We start from the raw sequence: 17,982 nt of genomic DNA, 5'->3' as shown, positions 1-17,982 counted from the left end.
CACGAAAAACGCCGACTCCGTCTGAACACAGGAAAAGGCAAAGAAAAAGAAGAAGATATAGACCATTAATTTAGTCCGAACACAGTAAAGCTGGTAAACTTACCTGTGTTATTTTTGAAGCTGGTTGAGGTTGGTTACAGGAAATCGAAACGGTGGGAATACTAATGAAATTTAGAGCTACATAGGTTCATAAATATGCATATATTATCTTTTGCGGCTAATTTCTCAAACAAATGCATCTGCTATTCTGCTCGGATTTGAAGTGTCGCACTTCAATTTTAAATTACCGAGTACCAACATTAACAGGTGAGCGCTATCACTGGATTATCAAGCTAGGATAATCCCTTGAGTGTGCTGATTCGTGGCGCTCATTTCCCATTAGCCCCGGTGTTAACGTAAAACACGCTGGGTTATGGGTTAAAAGCTTTTATTCTCCATTTTGTACGGAGCGCCAGGGCCGTAAATCGACGCACCGGGGCACGCTCCAAAAATGGGCCCCTCGCTTTTATTTTTATATAAGAGGTTTGGTGGAGGGAACTGTAACCACTTGGGTCCTATCATGCCGAAATCCCTTGTAAATGAAAATCGTTTTTCTTTCACCTCGAGAGAAAAGGAGAAAGATTTCTCTTGCTGTCGCAGGTGCTGGCCCATCCTGCTGGGGAGAAATTTCTTTAGAGCACCGAAAAAATTCACCTCAAGTGCATTCCAAGGAGCGTTCTTTGTTTACAAATCCTGAGAAATTCCTTAATATTCAAGGAGTTAGGCCCTACCCCTACAGGTATCAGAAGAAGGTGAGATTGGTATGTACATTGTACATAATGGTCTTCAAGATTTTCCAATCCTTTCTTTGGGGACTAGCAGCGAGCTTTCCAAGATCTGATTCTACGTACCATCTTATGTGGTTACCTGGAACAAGGGGGTCTTTCACACTGCTGACTTCTTTACTGATCGCTCTCTTAAGGTGTGTCCACACATAGTCGACTGGCCGTCGATCGACGAGATAAATCCATGTTGTGGAGGCAGTGTAGACGGTTCAGTCGACATCGATGGACATGACGGCCCGTCGTCTATGTGTGGACGCACCTTTAGTCTTCCGATCTTCCTTTTTGTACATCAAACGTCAAATGTCCTTGATCAATTATTAATTATGTGTTCCATTGTTCATTAATGTTCGAATGTTTTCCCTATTTCCTTGCTTCCTGTGAAATACTGTGAATTGACGTTTCATTTTGTGAATTACCTATAGAGGAAAAAAAATCGGTAATTGAAAGCAATGATTTCAATTTATTGTAACGGAGATTCCCAACGATTGTAACGTAACCATGTAGTGGGTATTGTAACGTAATTACAGTTATGTAGAAAAATAGCAGTAAGGTATATCAGTAAGGAAAGGAAATATAAGCAAGGAAAGTAATGCCAATGATGAAAGAAGAGGCAAATAGAACACGTCGATTACTTAAAATACAAACAGACATCATCAGAGGCAATAACATCAAGCAAAACTACATTATTGTGGTCAAATTCTCTAACAATGTTGATGATAAAATTGCATACCTCGACTGGGATTGAACCCACACCCTCCTGATTACCAAGTGAGCTACTTGACCTATCCTGTCTTTCTTCACCTTTGGGGCTGGACGATAATATCTTGGCAATTTCAGTTCCCTCCATCAAAATATTGAGAAAAACTTCACAGTTTAATGTGCTTTACAATCTAGGGATTAGTACAAAAGTACAAAAAACATCAATTTAGTTACGGCATTGAAGTTATTGATGGGGTTGGTAATGTACTTTGAGTTTATACAGCAATAATACGAAATAAGCGTCAATTTTCGAAATAACATTACCACTAGATGACTAGACCAACACTACATCATCAGAAACAACTTTACGTAACTCGTTGCTGTCAGAAAACTTCCAAATGGCACAAAGAAAAGGACTATATTATGCAGAAAATTTAACTAGAACTGTATGCAGAAAATTAACCTAGGACTGTAAGTATGCGGAAAATTCAAAACTAGAGCTGTTTATGGAAAATTTAACTAGGGCTGCTTATGGAAAATTTACCTAAGGTTTTTTACGGATATCTGTTTCCTTCAAATTAGAAAGTTAACCCATTCTTGTTCATTCGGCCCAAAAACTCACCGCTAGAGCGATCCTTGATAAATTCGTCGGTCACTGTGGATTCCTTATTGAGCAACTTCTTGTAGAAATCTTCCACATCATTCGACCGCGGGAATCGGCCACTGATTCCCGAAATCACAACCGATGACATGATTTAATAAAAAACCGGATCAAAAATAAGGAGAGTGAAAAAATTACCGTAAATCGAAACTGAACAAAAGGTATATTTGTGAGGAGAAGTCGAAATTTATCACCTTCTAAAATAACGGTACGAAGGTTAATGAGAATTGAGAATCGGTCAATGAAAATCGAGGTAAAACATACAAAATCTCGAAGTAAAACACACAAAATGAGATCTTTATTGAAAAATCTTCCAAGAGTTTTACAAAACTTTATAAAATGAGTTGAAAAACTTTTAGAATATTACTTCTTACGGGTTGCCATAAAAAATCACTTCATTGCCTTTTTAGCATAAAAATTTAACAATCACATTGCTTTAATTTGATTTTGAAATTCAAACAAATGTCACGTCTTCAAAAATAGAGAAAATCTGGAAATACTGTACCTAGAGAGAAACAATCAAAATTTGTTGACGGTATTGTGTAGGTATTCTATTTTCACAAATACACTAGGGCAGGGGTGCACAAACTCAAGATGACCCGAGGATGTGTATCATAACCTTTTAGAAGTTTTCGCGGAACAAATAAAGATACAATCAAACACCCAGATTTACAGACAAACGATCTGCCAAGTCGTGATGAAATCTCGTTCGGTCAATGAGAATGAGAGAGGATAGGTAGGTGGGGGGGGGTACTTACCCCCTCCTCCCGTTTTATTGAAAATTAATACAAAAGTAAATTGCGCCGCAGGCAAATTTTTTAGAAAATTTTGATTTATAACCCTTCAGAAAAAAATAAAAAATAAAAATCCTCGTAACACATTTTCATTTTCTTCCACATTTTTTGAATAATGTCTCTTTTTCTTGATTTTTCCTTAAAAATCGAAATGAGTTCGCGGGCCGCACTTTGTGCACACCTGCACTAGGGAAAATCCCTAGAATTTTACGCGAAAAGGGAGAGCGAAAAGCGAGTAATCGGTTCAAGGGACAAACTTCAATTCGATATAAGATTGTCAAGGGCGAATAAGCGACTAAAGGCTAGCGCTTCGATAACGAAATGCGGTTAATTTGCATAACGTTGCAACAATGACGAGATTCCAGCACTTAGCACGGTTGATTTAATTTCTTTTTTTTTTCTTCTTTTTTTTACTTTCTATTACTAGTTTTTGTCTATTAACGAAATCTATTGGGTAAATCGGAACCTATTGAGACTATTAACAGTTATTGTTATTGCCATTATAAGTATGAAATTGAGCAAAATCGGATATGGCATTTGATTTGCCTAAACTATCGCTATATCGACTCATCTAGAATACAACTCGGGATAGACTGGGTCAGCGTATTGTGATATTTAGGGGAGTCAATAACCGGACACCTAGGTAGTGGTGTGGGTGAGTTATTGACACCCCCAGTAGATCGGAAGACTATGTGTCCGCACATAGTCGACGGGCCGTCATGTCCATCGATGTCGACTGAACCGTCCACACTGCCTCCACAACATGGATTTATCTCGTTGATCGACGGCCAGTCGACTATGTGTGGACACACCTTAACAGAGCGATCAGTAAAGAAGTCAGCAGTGTGAAAGACCCCCTTGTTCCAGGTAACCTTATAAGATGGTACGTAGAATCAGATCTTGGAAAGCTCGCTGCTAGTCCCCAAAGAAAGGATTGGAAAATATTGAAGACCATTATGTACAATGTACATACCAATCTTATCTTCTTCTTTTTCTTGCCTTTTCCTGTGTTCAGACGGAGTCGGCGTTTTCGTCCACCTATTAATGAGCCCTTGGGTGGTTGCTTTGGGCTGACATTTGGTTTTGGCTTCAAAAAAAATTACGAGCGGATGCTCAAATTTGGACAATTTTCGAAACGTAACCAGAGGCAGGTTATTGTAACGTAATTACAGTTATGTAGAAAAATAGCAGTAAGCTATATCAGTAAGGAAAGGAAATATAAGTAAGGAAAGTAATGCCAATAATGGAAGAAGAGACAAATAGAACACGTCAATTACTTAAAATACAAACAGACATCATCAGAGGCAATAACATCAAGCAAAACCACATTATTGTGGTCGATTGTAACGTAATTACAGTTATGTAGAAAAATAGCAGTAAGGTATATCAGTAAGGAAAGGAAATATAAGCAAGGAAAGTAATGCCAATAATGAAAGAAGAGACAAATAGAACACGTGAACTACTTCAGACAGAAATAAAAACAGACGGCAAAAACCAATAACATCAAGCAAAACTACATTATTGTGGTCAAATTCTCTAACAGTGTTGATGATAAAATTGCATACCTCGACTGGGATTGAACCCACACCCTCCTGATTACCAAGTGAGCTACTTGACCTATCCTGTCTTTCTTCACCTTTGGGGCTGGACGATAATATCTTGGTAATAAATGGGGGCACCCTGTGTTAAACATCGCTTCATCTATCATGCCTTTTTATTTCTCCTTAAATTTGCGGCTCTGGAACGGTACATCAGCAGAAGAGTCACTTTCGGGTCTGAATTCCAGACCCGAAACGTCCAAATTAAACATTAAGGTACGTGCCAACTATAAGTCCAGGAAAATTATAACTTCAGTGTGACTGTTGGCAAACCAAAAATGTCAATTAATTCTCACCTAAAATGTAGTGAGCGTCCGGCACTCCTAGAATGTAAAAAAGATATTTACCATCAGCCACCCTATTTTCTTTTACACCTTAGGGTTAAGTGGTCTCCCCTCACCTAATCAATTTCACCTACAATTAGTTGTGCTCTCATATTTCTCAAACAAGGATAGGTAAAGGGTATAGGGAATATAGAGGGTTAGGGATGAGATGAGAATAATGTGGGAGACTTTGACACCCATATTTATGAACAAAATGCTGGCTCTTAAGTTCGTGCTAAGCATAGTCTCAAGGCATTTGATTGGTCAATTTTGACTTGAGACTGAAATAAGAACGATCATTCTTGTTCATAAATACGAGTCCGCCCCGGCCGGGATTCGAACCCGCGGCCTCGCGCTTACAAGGCAGACGCACCTTTATAGGACTCATTATTCCTGAATTGCAGGATAGATTCTATTCTACTCTGTTCTTTTTACAGGAATCAATCCGAAATCCCTAGCAGGATCCAACAGCTCTGTGTATACCAACTCTTGTATCTCAGATGACGAATCACTAGGTTGTGATGAACGACTGACTACGAACTTCTGGTTACTCGCCCACGTCAGATGTCTACTGGCCAATCGGATTGCGTATCTGTTCGACTTGAAAGGTAAGAATTTCTATCTAAACTTGACTTTTTCTCTTCAATTTTTCGAGAAAATCCATTCCACTGCTAAGCTATATCAGTATCAGGTTCTAAGGATCGCGGTAGCGCTCCGCCCCGCCAAGTCAAGAAAGTTTGACCGCTTATAATTACTCCCGTCCCCTCTCTCATTCTCATTGACCGAACGAGATTTCATCACGACTTGGCAGATCGTTTGTCTGTAAATCTGGGTGTTTGATTGTATCTTTATTTGTTCCGCGAAAACTTCTAAAAGGTTATGATACACATCCTCGACCCATAAAGGAAATCAGTACGAGACCTTTGGGATAAATCAAAAGATGTTGCCTTATTCCTGGACTTGGATCTCAGAGAAGAACATACCGTGGAAATTTGATGACTCGCTGCCTGCTGCTACAACAAAAACAACAACAACATAAAGGAAATTTGTTGATTGGTTTCTGTCCAATTGGCCTTCTAGGGTCTCTAGAAGCTCAAGAAAAATATTTCGCCCTAAGTCCCAATTAGTCCACTTATAAAGGAACTTTGGGTCTTGGAGGCCAATGGGGGCCATAAAGGAGCCCTCTTTGAGGGTCACTGTTTTTCACACAATAGTTTTTCGCACCCAGGTCCCAGTTTCACCATCGACAATTCATGGACCGGCGGTATCGAAGTGTTAAGGCAAGCAGTACAGGACATTTCAGAGGGGAGAGTGGATACTGCCATTGTCGGAGTATCCAACCTGCTTCTCAATGCAAACCTCAACTCTCTGTTCCAAGGACTCAATCACATTTTGCGGTGTGTGCCAGCATTTTTCTCAGCGTTTTGTTGTATTTTCATGTATCTATCATGTCTATTATAACGTGTAATATGTCTCTCGACAGGGGTTTTGAGGGTATGTCTAAGCGATTGAAATCTGTGTCTAAATCTGAATAGATGTGGTCTAGTTTTTTTAAAATCGTTTTTGGAATCATCTTTGTTTCTTTCTTCTGGAATCTTTTGGTCTTCCATTTCTCTGAGATTGTTATTTAGACTTTGAACATGTCCATATTGTCCATGGTTTTTGTACGTGTTGTGTTTAGTGCGAAATTCACTAGGTTTTCGATTACTTGGCACGTATCGATAGTCCAGTTTTTCATATGCTTGCTTTTCTTGTTCATTATTGAGTAATTTGTTTTTTACATGTTTTTTTACGTGATCAAGTCCTTCTCTTGTATCGTCTTTTCTTCTGAGATTTTCACCCTTATTTTCTATTCTATTATGATCTCTTGTATCAACTTTTCCTCTGCCACTTTCACCCTTATTTTCTGTTCTATTGTGATCTCTTGTATCAACTTTTCCTCTGCCATGGGTTTTTGGAACTTGAGTTAGGTACCTTTTTTAAATTTCTCCTTTTCTTACAGTTCTAATTATATTACATTCTTCCTGGGTTCATTTTCCAGCCAATGGCTACGCGCGTAGTGAAGGGTATCGTAGTCCTTACTCCTGCAAAGGTCCGAGACCGCTCTCTCCGTTCCTATGGTGAAGTTCTGCATGCAGAATCTCGGCTTCTATGGCTCTCTAGAGAGACCTTTCGTTGGATTTAACCAGGCACAGTCTGGTGGAATGTCTTCACGAACTTCTATCAGAAAGCGAGAGTAAATCCTGGTCAGGTGGACTTCTGGAGGCAGATGGATCTGCTATCAAGGTAACCTGAAGGATTCTATTTAAAAGGAACTGAAGACGAAAAAATAATAATAATAATAAAATAATAATCGAAAAGTATTGGGAGGATTTACAATTGGGGAAATTTTTCAGCTCTGTGGCTTGGAATAAGCCAGCCGTTCCAAGAACAACCTTATCTGTTAGGATGAAGTTCGCCCCGAGCGGGAAATCAAACCCGCGATCTAGCGCCCTCTATAAGGCAGACTTGCTCCTCTCTAAGCTAACTAGACTGACAATAATTCTTCTCTTCTTCTTCTTCTTCTCTTTCTTCTTCTTCTTCTTCTTCTTCTTCGCCTTTTCCCATGTTCAGATGGGGTCGGCGTTTGTCGTCGGCCTCTCAATCAGCTTTAGAGTGATCGCTTTGAGGCCAACTGGTTTTGGCTAAACAAAATTTTCCGAGTGGGATGCCCTTCGCACTCAACCTTTGCTATTGATATAGCGTGAGGAAATTAGGACTAGTCTACTCCCTGTTGATAGTCCCCTAGCTAGACGCTGATCTACTCTCTGTTTATAGTCCCTCAGCCAGACTTACTGGCAATAATAATTATTTCGGTTCATGTTTTGATGTGATATAATCATATAATATTGAGGTGTGTCCAAACATAGTCGAAATCGATCGACTATGTGTGGACAGTGTGGACACACCTTTACGGATTCTTCTGATTTTTACGGTGTTCTAATTCACCACATTGATTGTTTCTTTCCTCCTCAGTCTCTCGACACTCTGGAACTCAACATCATCTCCCAGCTGTTCTGTCAGAACCGTACCTCCGCCTTGAAGGTGGGCAGTGTCAAGTCCAACATAGGCCATTCAGAGGGTGCCTCCGCTCTAATGAGTATGGTGAAAGCCCTCATGGCCATGAACACCAGTGTGATAGCGCCCAATATTAACTTCGAGACGCCCAACCCCAATATCGACCAACGGGTTAAGGTAAGGCTGACCCAAACTGGTTAAGATAGTGATAAATTCATAATCCATCATTAATGAACGATTTAACAGGTACTGTTAGCCTAGTGGTAAAGCATTTGCTTGTCATCTATGTATATGTAGAAAATCTCGGGTTTCATTCTCAAAGTCGATAATAAAATGTACCCTTATTTTGCAACGTGTTACTTTCTGGTCTAATCAGAGATATACTACTGCTACTACACGATGGTCATTGGGCATACTACGACACAGACCACATGAATCTAGTGTAGCTGTTACCTATTTCATCTATGATTTTTTTCTGAACGGGCTAGTATGGACTCATCAATTTTTTGTCAGCAGAATTATCGGGTAGCGTCTTAGCTGTAAATAGATTGACACAGCCCTTGTTTAGACCGCTTTGGTAAAGAGACTTTTCAGTCCTATCCCACCAGGACAAACAAGGTACATTCTATTCTTTTGAGGTGCATATTACATATTAACATTGGTATTCTTTTTTAAAGATATCTAGCTGACAGTCGAAATATCTAAAGAACTACTTCTTATACTTGTACAACTTATATCCTTTAATAACAATAAAGGAATAGTGCCCAAAACAAACACCCACTTTCTTTTATCATCAACATTGTTAGAGAATTTGACCACAATAATGTAGTTTTGCTTGATGTTATTGCCTCTGATGATGTCTGTTTGTATTTTAAGTAATCGACGTGTTCTATTTGCCTCTTCTTTCATCATTGGCATTACTTTCCTTGCTTATATTTCCTTTCCTTACTGATATACCTTACTGCTATTTTTCTACATAACTGTAATTACGTTACAATACTTACTACATGGTTACGTTACAATCGTTGGGAATCTCCGTTACAATTGAAATCATTGCTTTCAATTACCGATTTTTTTTCCTCTATACATAGGTAATTCACAAAATGAAACGTCACTTACTGCTATTTTTCTACATAACTGTAATTACGTTACAATACCCACTACATGGTTACGTTACAATCGTTGGGAATCTCCGTTACAATAAATTGAAATCATTGCTTTCAATTACCGATTTTTTTTCCTCTATAGTCTATACATAGGTAATTCACAAAATGAAACGTCAATTCACAGTATTTCACAGGAAGCAAGGAAATAGGGAAAACATTCGAACATTAATGAACAATGGAACACATAATTAATAATTGTTACATTAACTACGTTAGTTATGCCTTTGCTTGGTGGTTATTGGAGATAGTTAGGTGGGGAAAGTAAAGGTGTAGGTATAGCCGTATTACCCTTTACCCTTTTATTATGCGACTTTTTTTCCGACTTGCACTTGATTCAACTAAAGAGATTCCGCTTTTCACGTCCACACTTGCTGTCATAGACCACTTGTGTATTTTAATTTTTCATCTGAAAGAGGGCTTCTGAGTATTTTTTTAAAGGCTTATTAAGTGGCAGGATTTTAAAGGCTTATTAAGTGGTAGGATTTTTAAGGCTTATTAAGGCTTTTTAAGTGGCAGGATTCTCACTTTGAGATGAGCTCTCCCACCGAACGTTATTTGTTTGATGAAAACATCCAAGAATTCAAGAATCTGTCTCTCATTTTGACCACAATAATAGTAGTAGCCTACTGCTGGAGTAAAGGGACTTTTCAGTCCTATGCGAGCAGTATAAATAAGCACTATTATAATATTATTTCGAATTAGAATAAGAATGTACCTTGAAGTATTGCGAAAAGCGGTGCCGAGATAAAATCTTTTTAAAAAATAGAAAAAAAAAATATGTGGACACAGCTTAACACATATGTAGGTACCAAACAATTATCTACCGGTCATTGAATACGACCACTGGGGTCCTCACATTGATTCGATACACTATATGAGTAATTGAGTAATCAGTATGCATAAAATTATGACTCGAATGAGAGGTATTTGCCCTTTGCCTTGAAATGGACAAACTGTCTATGAATATTAAGTGCTGAGGTTTCACGGTAAATGTAAATAAGTACCTATCTCAGGGCCGTAGGTATCGCGGATTTTGTCCAGGGGGGAGGGCGAAAGTCCAAACAGTGATCTACCAAGGGAGAGGTAGATGCTCTAAATTTTCGGAGTCTGGCTTACAGTAGAGGCCAACTGGTTTTGGCTAAACAAAATTTTCCGAGTGGGATGCCCTTCGCACTCAACCTTTGCTATTGATATAGCGTGAGGAAATTAGGACTAGTCTACTCCCTGTTGATAGTCCCCTAGCTAGACGCTGATCTACTCTCTGTTTATAGTCCCTCAGCCAGACTTACTGGCAATAATAATTATTTCGGTTCATGTTTTGATGTGATATAATCATATAATATTGAGGTGTGTCCAAACATAGTCGAAATCGATCGACGGCCGATAGATGATCGATCGACTATGTGTGGACACACCTTTACGGATTCTTCTGATTTTCACGGTGTTCTAATTCACCACATTGATTGTTTCTTTCCTCCTCAGTCTCTCGACACTCTGGAACTCAACATCATCTCCCAGCTGTTCTGTCAGAACCGTACCTCCGCCTTGAAGGTGGGCAGTGTCAAGTCCAACATAGGCCATTCAGAGGGTGCCTCCGCTTCATGTAATGATTTAAAATCAAGACTAGAGCCCGTTCTCCCTTTATTCCCAATATAATGTTCAAGTCACCTATCCATTTATTGGCCTTTCTCGGCGTAGCTTAACACAGGTGACGCTAAAACCGGTCTTAAATTATCGACTGAACTCAAAAAGTTTTCTCGCTTTGAGGTCATAGGTCGTCGCGACAAATTTCAAGATCAGAGCTCATTTGTGTGAGAAAATGTGAAAAAAAATCCCCCAAAAACCGGTTTTTTTGGTTTTTTGGCTTTATGGTTTTCCGGACAAAATTTGCATTGCCTCCGCTCTAATGAGTATGGTGAAAGCCCTCATGGCCATGAACACCAGTGTGATAGCGCCCAATATTAACTTCGAGACGCCCAACACCAATATCGACCAACGGGTTAAGGTAAGGCTGACCCAAACTGGTTAAGATAGTGATAAATTGATAACCCATTATTAACGAACGATTTAAGAGGTACTGTTAGGCTAGTGGTAAAGCATTTGCTTGTCATCTATGTAGATGTAAAAGGTCTCGGGTTTCATTCTCAAAGTCGATACTTGTGTCGAGTCGAACTGAGAAGGGAATTGCCAGTATCATCCAGAAGGTAAGATGCACCAAGATTCAAGTTGCCTTTAAGAGAAAATGGAGAAACTCCAAAAAGTTCACATGACTTTTCACACAGAGCACTCACAATAAAAGAAACTTCTGGTTGCCAATATTAACTTCGAGACGCCCAACCCCAATATCGACCAACGGGTTAAGGTAAGGCTGACCCAAACTGGTTAAGATAGTGATAAATTGATAACCCATCATTAACGAACGATTTAAGAGGTACTGTTAGCCTAGTGGTAAAGCATTTGCTTGTCATCTATGTAGATGTAGAAGGTCTCGGGTTTCATTCTCAAAGTCGATAAAAAAAATGTACCCTTATTTTGCAACGTGTTACTTTCTGGTCTAATCAGAGATATACTACTGCTACTGCACGATGGGCATTGGGCATACTACGACACAGGCCACATGAATCTAGTGTAGCTGTAACCTATTTCATCTATGATTTTTTTCTGAACGGGCTAGTATGCACTCATCAATTTTTTGTCAGCAGAATTATCGGGTACATCGGGAGTTTATTTATTTTATTATAGATAGCGTCTAAGAAAGCATTTATTACAACACTCACAATAAACTTAACAAACCATTCATTTACTATGAAACGAGAATATGTTTTTGGCACGGGCATCATTGAGCAGAAAGTTGGTGATGCTCAGCACCATACTCAGTATGGATACGAACGACACCAAACACAAAATAGACAGACCAATCCCCGTTCCTGGATCACATGGGTATCTGATAGCTGCCTCGTTTGTGAGGTGTGCCACAACTGGCTTGACATAGAACAGAGATGCCACTTGGTTCAAACTGTTACCGCTTGGGGGTCTGTCATCAAATGTTGGTGGTTTGTCATCAAATGTTGGTGGTTTGTCATCAAATGTTGGTGGTTTGTCATCAAATGTTGGTGGTTTGTCATCAAATGTTGGTGGTTTGTCATCAAATGTTGGTGGTTTGTCATCAAATGTTGGTGGTTTGTCATCAAATGTTGGTGGTTTGTCATCAAATGTTGGTGGTTTGTCATCAAATGTTGGTGGTTTGTCATCAAATGTTGGTGGTTTGTCATCAAATGTTGGTGGTATGTCATCAAATGTTTCTCCTATGTCTTTGTTATCATCTTGGTATGTGTCAATTGTATAGTTTTTCCTGCCGAGATTTCTTTCCTTTCTTCCTTGATTGCTACTTTGGACATACGGTTTTTCATTTCCAGTTCCTCTTGTATGCTTACTTCTGCCAGTATGCCTTGTATGCTGTCTAGGTCTTTCGTGTTGGTTATTTGTGCCATATCTCTCGTTTTGGTTACTCTTGGCATATCTTTCGTTTTCGTTTTCAAGTGTGTCTGGTGGTATTTCGTCTTCATAGGCAGGTTGGATTTCGTCATAGCTACTGTCATTTCCTGGGTCTTCTTTGGATTTGTTGTCAATTTCCTCCAGTAAATAACGTTCATCTGTGTTTCCTAGATTATTTTCACTGTTTGATTTGGTTACATTTGGGAAATTTTCATTTTCACTGATATGGTGGTGTTCAAAATCATTGTCTATTGGTTCTTTATTCACATGTTCAGCATGGTCTTCACCTCTAGCTTCTTTATTTGTATTTATGTCTTGGCTTTTACCTTCATTGACGTTTTCTTCCAGAGTCTCTTGATCTTCTTTACCTTTGTTCCTAATGTCGGAATAGTCTGCGAAAACACGATTGCGTATCTGTTCGACTTGAAAGGTAAGAATTTCTATCTAAACTTGACTTTTTCTCTTCAATTTTTCGAGAAAATCCATTCCACTGCTAAGCTATATCAGTATCAGGTTCTAAGGATCGCGGTAGCGCTCCGCCCCGCCAAGTCAAGAAAGTTTGACCGCTTATAATTACTCCCGTCCCCTCTCTCATTCTCATTGACCGAACGAGATTTCATCACGACTTGGCAGATCGTTTGTCTGTAAATCTGGGTGTTTGATTGTATCTTTATTTGTTCCGCGAAAACTTCTAAAAGGTTATGATACACATCCTCGACCCATAAAGGAAATCAGTACGAGACCTTTGGGATAAATCAAAAGATGTTGCCTTATTCCTGGACTTGGATCTCAGAGAAGAACATACCGTGGAAATTTGATGACTCGCTGCCTGCTGCTACAACAAAAACAACAACAACATAAAGGAAATTTGTTGATTGGTTTCTGTCCAATTGGCCTTCTAGGGTCTCTAGAAGCTCAAGAAAAATATTTCGCCCTAAGTCCCAATTAGTCCACTTATAAAGGAACTTTGGGTCTTGGAGGCCAATGGGGGCCATAAAGGAGCCCTCTTTGAGGGTCACTGTTTTTCACACAATAGTTTTTCGCACCCAGGTCCCAGTTTCACCATCGACAATTCATGGACCGGCGGTATCGAAGTGTTAAGGCAAGCAGTACAGGACATTTCAGAGGGGAGAGTGGATACTGCCATTGTCGGAGTATCCAACCTGCTTCTCAATGCAAACCTCAACTCTCTGTTCCAAGGACTCAATCGGCTGAGTCCGGATGGCAAAACGCGCTCTTTCGATCATCTGGGTAAGTCGACTAAAGAAACACTACTATCACGTCACGTCACGTGAGCTCATGGGGAGTCAGAAAGAATCAGATGTAGTTCAAAGCTTCAAAGTTTTCCCATAATATTGTAGGTAATTTCGTTCATGATAGTCACACTGCCCTCACGTCACATGAGCTCACATGACGTGATAGTAGTGTGGCCTTTTGGCTAAGACCAAAGTGTAAACTATCTGTTATCAGCTTCTACATTGCTCCTTTTCGCGAACAGCTAATACAATTTTGACAGAATTTGGTCTCAACCTCTCACCTTAATCAACACATGAAGGAATTTTATGTCCTCATTTGGTGCCATATTAGACCTTATGGGGCCCCGTAGTGAAAAGAACTGGCCCATAACTCGCGAACGGATATCCAATTTTGATGAAATTTGACAATTATGTTTAAATTTTGGCCTCCTCTATTGGCTTTTGGACTTTGGAGTTAGGTACCTTTTAAATTTCCTTTTTCTTACAGTTCTAATAATATTATATTTTCTGGTGTTCATATTCCAGCCAATGGCTACGCGCGTAGTGAAGGTATCGTAGTCTTACTCCTGCAAAGGTCCGAGACCGCTCTCCGTTCCTATGGTGAAGTTCTGCATGCAGAATCTCGCTTCTATGGCTCTCTAGAGAGACCTTTCGTTGGATTTAACCAGGCCAGTCTGGTGGAATTCTTCACGAACTTCTATCAGAAAGCGGGAGTAGATCCAGGTCAGGTGGACTTCTTGGAGGCGGATGGGTCTGCTATAAAGGTAACTGAAACTGAAAGATTCTATTTAAAAGGAACTGCTGGCGAAAAAGAGCTTCTATGGCTCTCTAGAGAGACCATTCGTTGGATTTAACCAGGCCAGTCTGGTGGAATTCTTTACGAACTTCTATCAGAAAGCGGGAGTAGATCCTGGTCAGGTGGACTTCTTGGAGGCAGATGGATCTGCTATCAAGGTAACTGAAGGATTCTATTTAAAAGGAACTCAAGACGAAAATAATAATAATTGAAAAACATTGGGAGAATTTTACAGTGGGAAGTTTTTTCAGCTCTGTGCTTTGAATGAGCCAGCCGTTCCAAGAACTAACCTTATCTGTTTAGGATGAAGTTCGCCCCGGGCGGAAGTCAAACCCGCGATCTAGCGCCTCTATAACCTCAATTTGGACATAGAGCTAACTTTAGAAACAACAACAGCTTTGTAGCCTTTGATGAGATTTTTCCTAGGTGGTCATGAGTGTTTACTAAGTACACTAATATGTGAATTTGGCACAAATCAAATGGAATTTACTTATTTCACATAACACACTTAGGTACTTACGTGTCCTTGGTTTTATAGATAAGGGCATTGATAGCTTCTGATTTTTCCTTCAGTGTTTTGCCCTGTTTTAGATTATAGTCATACAACTCACGACTATCTCTTCTCTTGATATAACTTGTATAATGGGAGACTCTGTTTCTCGTATTGTGTTTGGTAGTATTTTTGGTATTTTTAATTTTGTCAGTATAGTTATGACTTGTTATATTTGCATTTGAGTGATCTTTGTCCATTTGGCGACTTGAGTCACCGTCTCTTGCCATATCATTTGATTGCCCATACTTTGGTATATTGCCATTTGATAGTCCATACTTGTTATATTTGCATTTGAGTGATCTTTGTCCATTTGGCGACTTGAGTCACCGTCTCTTGCCATATCATTTGATTGCCCATACTTTAGTATATTGCCATTTGATAGTCCACACCACCATTTTCGTGTTCCTGGTAAAAAGACCTTTAATTTGATATATAGGTCGACCAGGTTTGAATAAGTCCTTCTATGGGGACAGACCGACCGACAGACGACACCGAAGCGAATACAATAGTCCGTCCACTATACCTTTTATTATTAGTAATAATAAAGGAAGGACGGACTAAAAAAGAAGCTCGCCCCCACCCCCTGAATACAACCCTGACCCTGACCTACCTAGGTACACACCAGAGGAAAATGTAATGTAATGTAATGTAGCTTTATTTATTTTCCATATAAATTTATACAAAGGTAGATAGGTACAATGGAAAAATTACATGTAACAAAATTGGTAAAGTACATACATAGTAATAAGGATTAAAAAAAAAATAGTTCTAAGGTTTTGTTTGATACGTTTAACGAGCTATTTAATGACTTGATTTTTAGCTCAAGTTCTAAGGTTTTTGTACGATTTTTCCTCTGTAATATTACTTCATAGCTTTTGCGGAGTGTGAAGTTCCATCAAGATGGGAAGTTCTTTCTGGAACGGGAACTTGAGGTGAGGCCTGGGCACTATTCCCAGGAAGGCTGCATTCCGCTCTCCTAACTTTCTACTAGAAAATATGGACAAACGGTGCGACGTTTTTTTCTGCGCGTGGTGTAAAAATTGGGCAGTCAGTCGTTCTCTTTCGTGGAGTAGGCCCCAGAATTATTTTCAACGATCAAACGGAAAAGTAAGCGATTTTAATTTCTTATTAAGAGATTAATTACGGATTTCACCAATCTTCGTTTTAGCCCCTAACAGCCTGTTTGCTTAATAGCTCTGTTAAGCCTATACAAATCAAATGGTACTCAACAGGCTGTTAGGTCGCCTGGCCTTCTAGGGACTAAAAAAATATTGGTGAAATCCACCCTAAGATGTAATTATGTGTATTTCAGATCCATGTCTGAAAGAAATGATGTTGTATTTCACAAGCTAAAGTGATTTATCTATAGGAAAATATTGACAAAATTCAGAAAAACTTACCGTATTCGTAAAGTACAACACACTCTTTCAGGAATCGAGTATATGTATTAAGAAGATCAGGGGCATATTAGATCAGTTGAAGAGGACTGATAAGTCCAATACAGCTGTCCTAGTCTGATTCTAAGATATTAAAACCTTATGTGCAGAGTCATGTCTGTCCAGGTATATGTACGAATGTATGTACATATTTGTTAAATAGATATTATTCCAACACTGCCTTAACATGAAGATCATATATTCATATCAAATAGGTTAATAGGGACTTCTTTCAAATGTTTGCTCGAATATTCTGGTAGTCCTCACAAAAATTGTACCGATTCTGTTATCACCTTTGCGAGGATATTAATTTGAACTAAATGTTTGCTGAGATGTCTCTCTCATTTTTCCTGTATATTCTATTTATTCTCCCCACTTATTGTTTGTTCATCCTCGATTTTTTTCCCCCTTGGTAATTCCAAATTTCGCATTTCCCGCCCCAAATATGTCTGTGATATTAGATAAGTTTATTTTTAGTGCTATCCATTACGTTATTCATTTAAATACGTAGTTAGTATTTTTTATTTCCATTTACCCCTGTATACTTTTTACAATATACTCTTTTTCCATTTTATTATCAGACATGTTTTCTTCGATTTTTCTTTCATGTTGCATGTTGGTTAACTGGTATGTTGATGTGTTGTCAAGGATTATCTTAAAATTTCAAGTATGTATGCAACATATTTTTTTGGTAGATATCTGTTTGCTATTTTTTCTTCTTTCATGTCAATATTATTAGGAAAGTGTGGGTATGTGTGAAATTGTGAATTTGTTTCAATTCCCCATCAGCTGACTTGACAGTATTAAAGAAATGATTCTTATTGTAATATTCGTGCTTTGTATACTTACACTAGGACATGAAGGCAATAGTACCAATGAGAACCACTAGGAGTGCTAACGACATTGACATGGTGGCCCCGCCTCCACACAGTGTAACGTATTTCTCCTGTAATGAAGAAGAAAAATAGATGACAATACTTTACTGGACTAGTGCCTGTATGGGATAAAAGTAGTATCTCATACGTACAAAAGAACGTATTTACCTACATCTACTTATTAAGAGTATTATATCACATCTAATATATAAAAATGAATGTGTGTGTTCGAACTTTATGCCTGGCCAAACCGCTCATCCGATTGCTATGAAACTTTGTCAACTTAATGCTTGCACTCCCGTGAAGGTTATAGTCTATTTTCCGGTTCGTTTTTGTTAAGCTACGCCGAGCAAGACCACTAAATGGATGACTGACATGAACGGCCATGCCTTAAGGATTCACGAGCAGAAATCCGGAGCGAAGCGACGGGGTTCGGCTAGCCGCCTAAC

At 39.1% G+C, this 17,982-nt stretch overlaps 2 protein-coding genes across 2 annotated transcripts in view; both read left to right on the top strand.

The window, feature by feature from the left end:
- Nucleotides 1-5,339: 5,339 nt before the first annotated feature.
- Nucleotides 5,340-10,888, top strand: LOC103510793 (reducing polyketide synthase FUB1-like). The gene is made up of 6 exons (XM_026824749.1): nt 5,340-5,507; nt 6,128-6,296; nt 7,063-7,185; nt 7,915-8,133; nt 10,605-10,725; nt 10,875-10,888. Exons 1-6 carry the CDS (start codon nt 5,464-5,466, stop codon nt 10,886-10,888), a joined length of 690 nt encoding a protein of 229 aa, XP_026680550.1. The 5' UTR covers nt 5,340-5,463.
- Nucleotides 10,889-11,021: 133 nt separating this feature from the next.
- The window catches only part of LOC103510792 (fatty acid synthase-like), a 30,924-nt gene continuing 23,963 nt past the window's right edge, over nt 11,022-17,982 (top strand). Inside the window, exon 1 of the mRNA XM_026824760.1 lies at nt 11,022-11,127. Within this exon, the coding sequence (XP_026680561.1) occupies nt 11,029-11,127 (99 nt within the window). The 5' untranslated portion in view covers nt 11,022-11,028. The remainder of the gene's footprint in view (nt 11,128-17,982) is intronic.

Source organism: Diaphorina citri, unplaced genomic scaffold, assembly GCF_000475195.1.
Source record: "Diaphorina citri unplaced genomic scaffold, Diaci psyllid genome assembly version 1.1 scaffold643, whole genome shotgun sequence".
Classification (NCBI taxonomy): domain Eukaryota; kingdom Metazoa; phylum Arthropoda; class Insecta; order Hemiptera; family Psyllidae; genus Diaphorina; species Diaphorina citri.
This window is presented reverse-complemented; position numbering and strand designations above follow the sequence as displayed.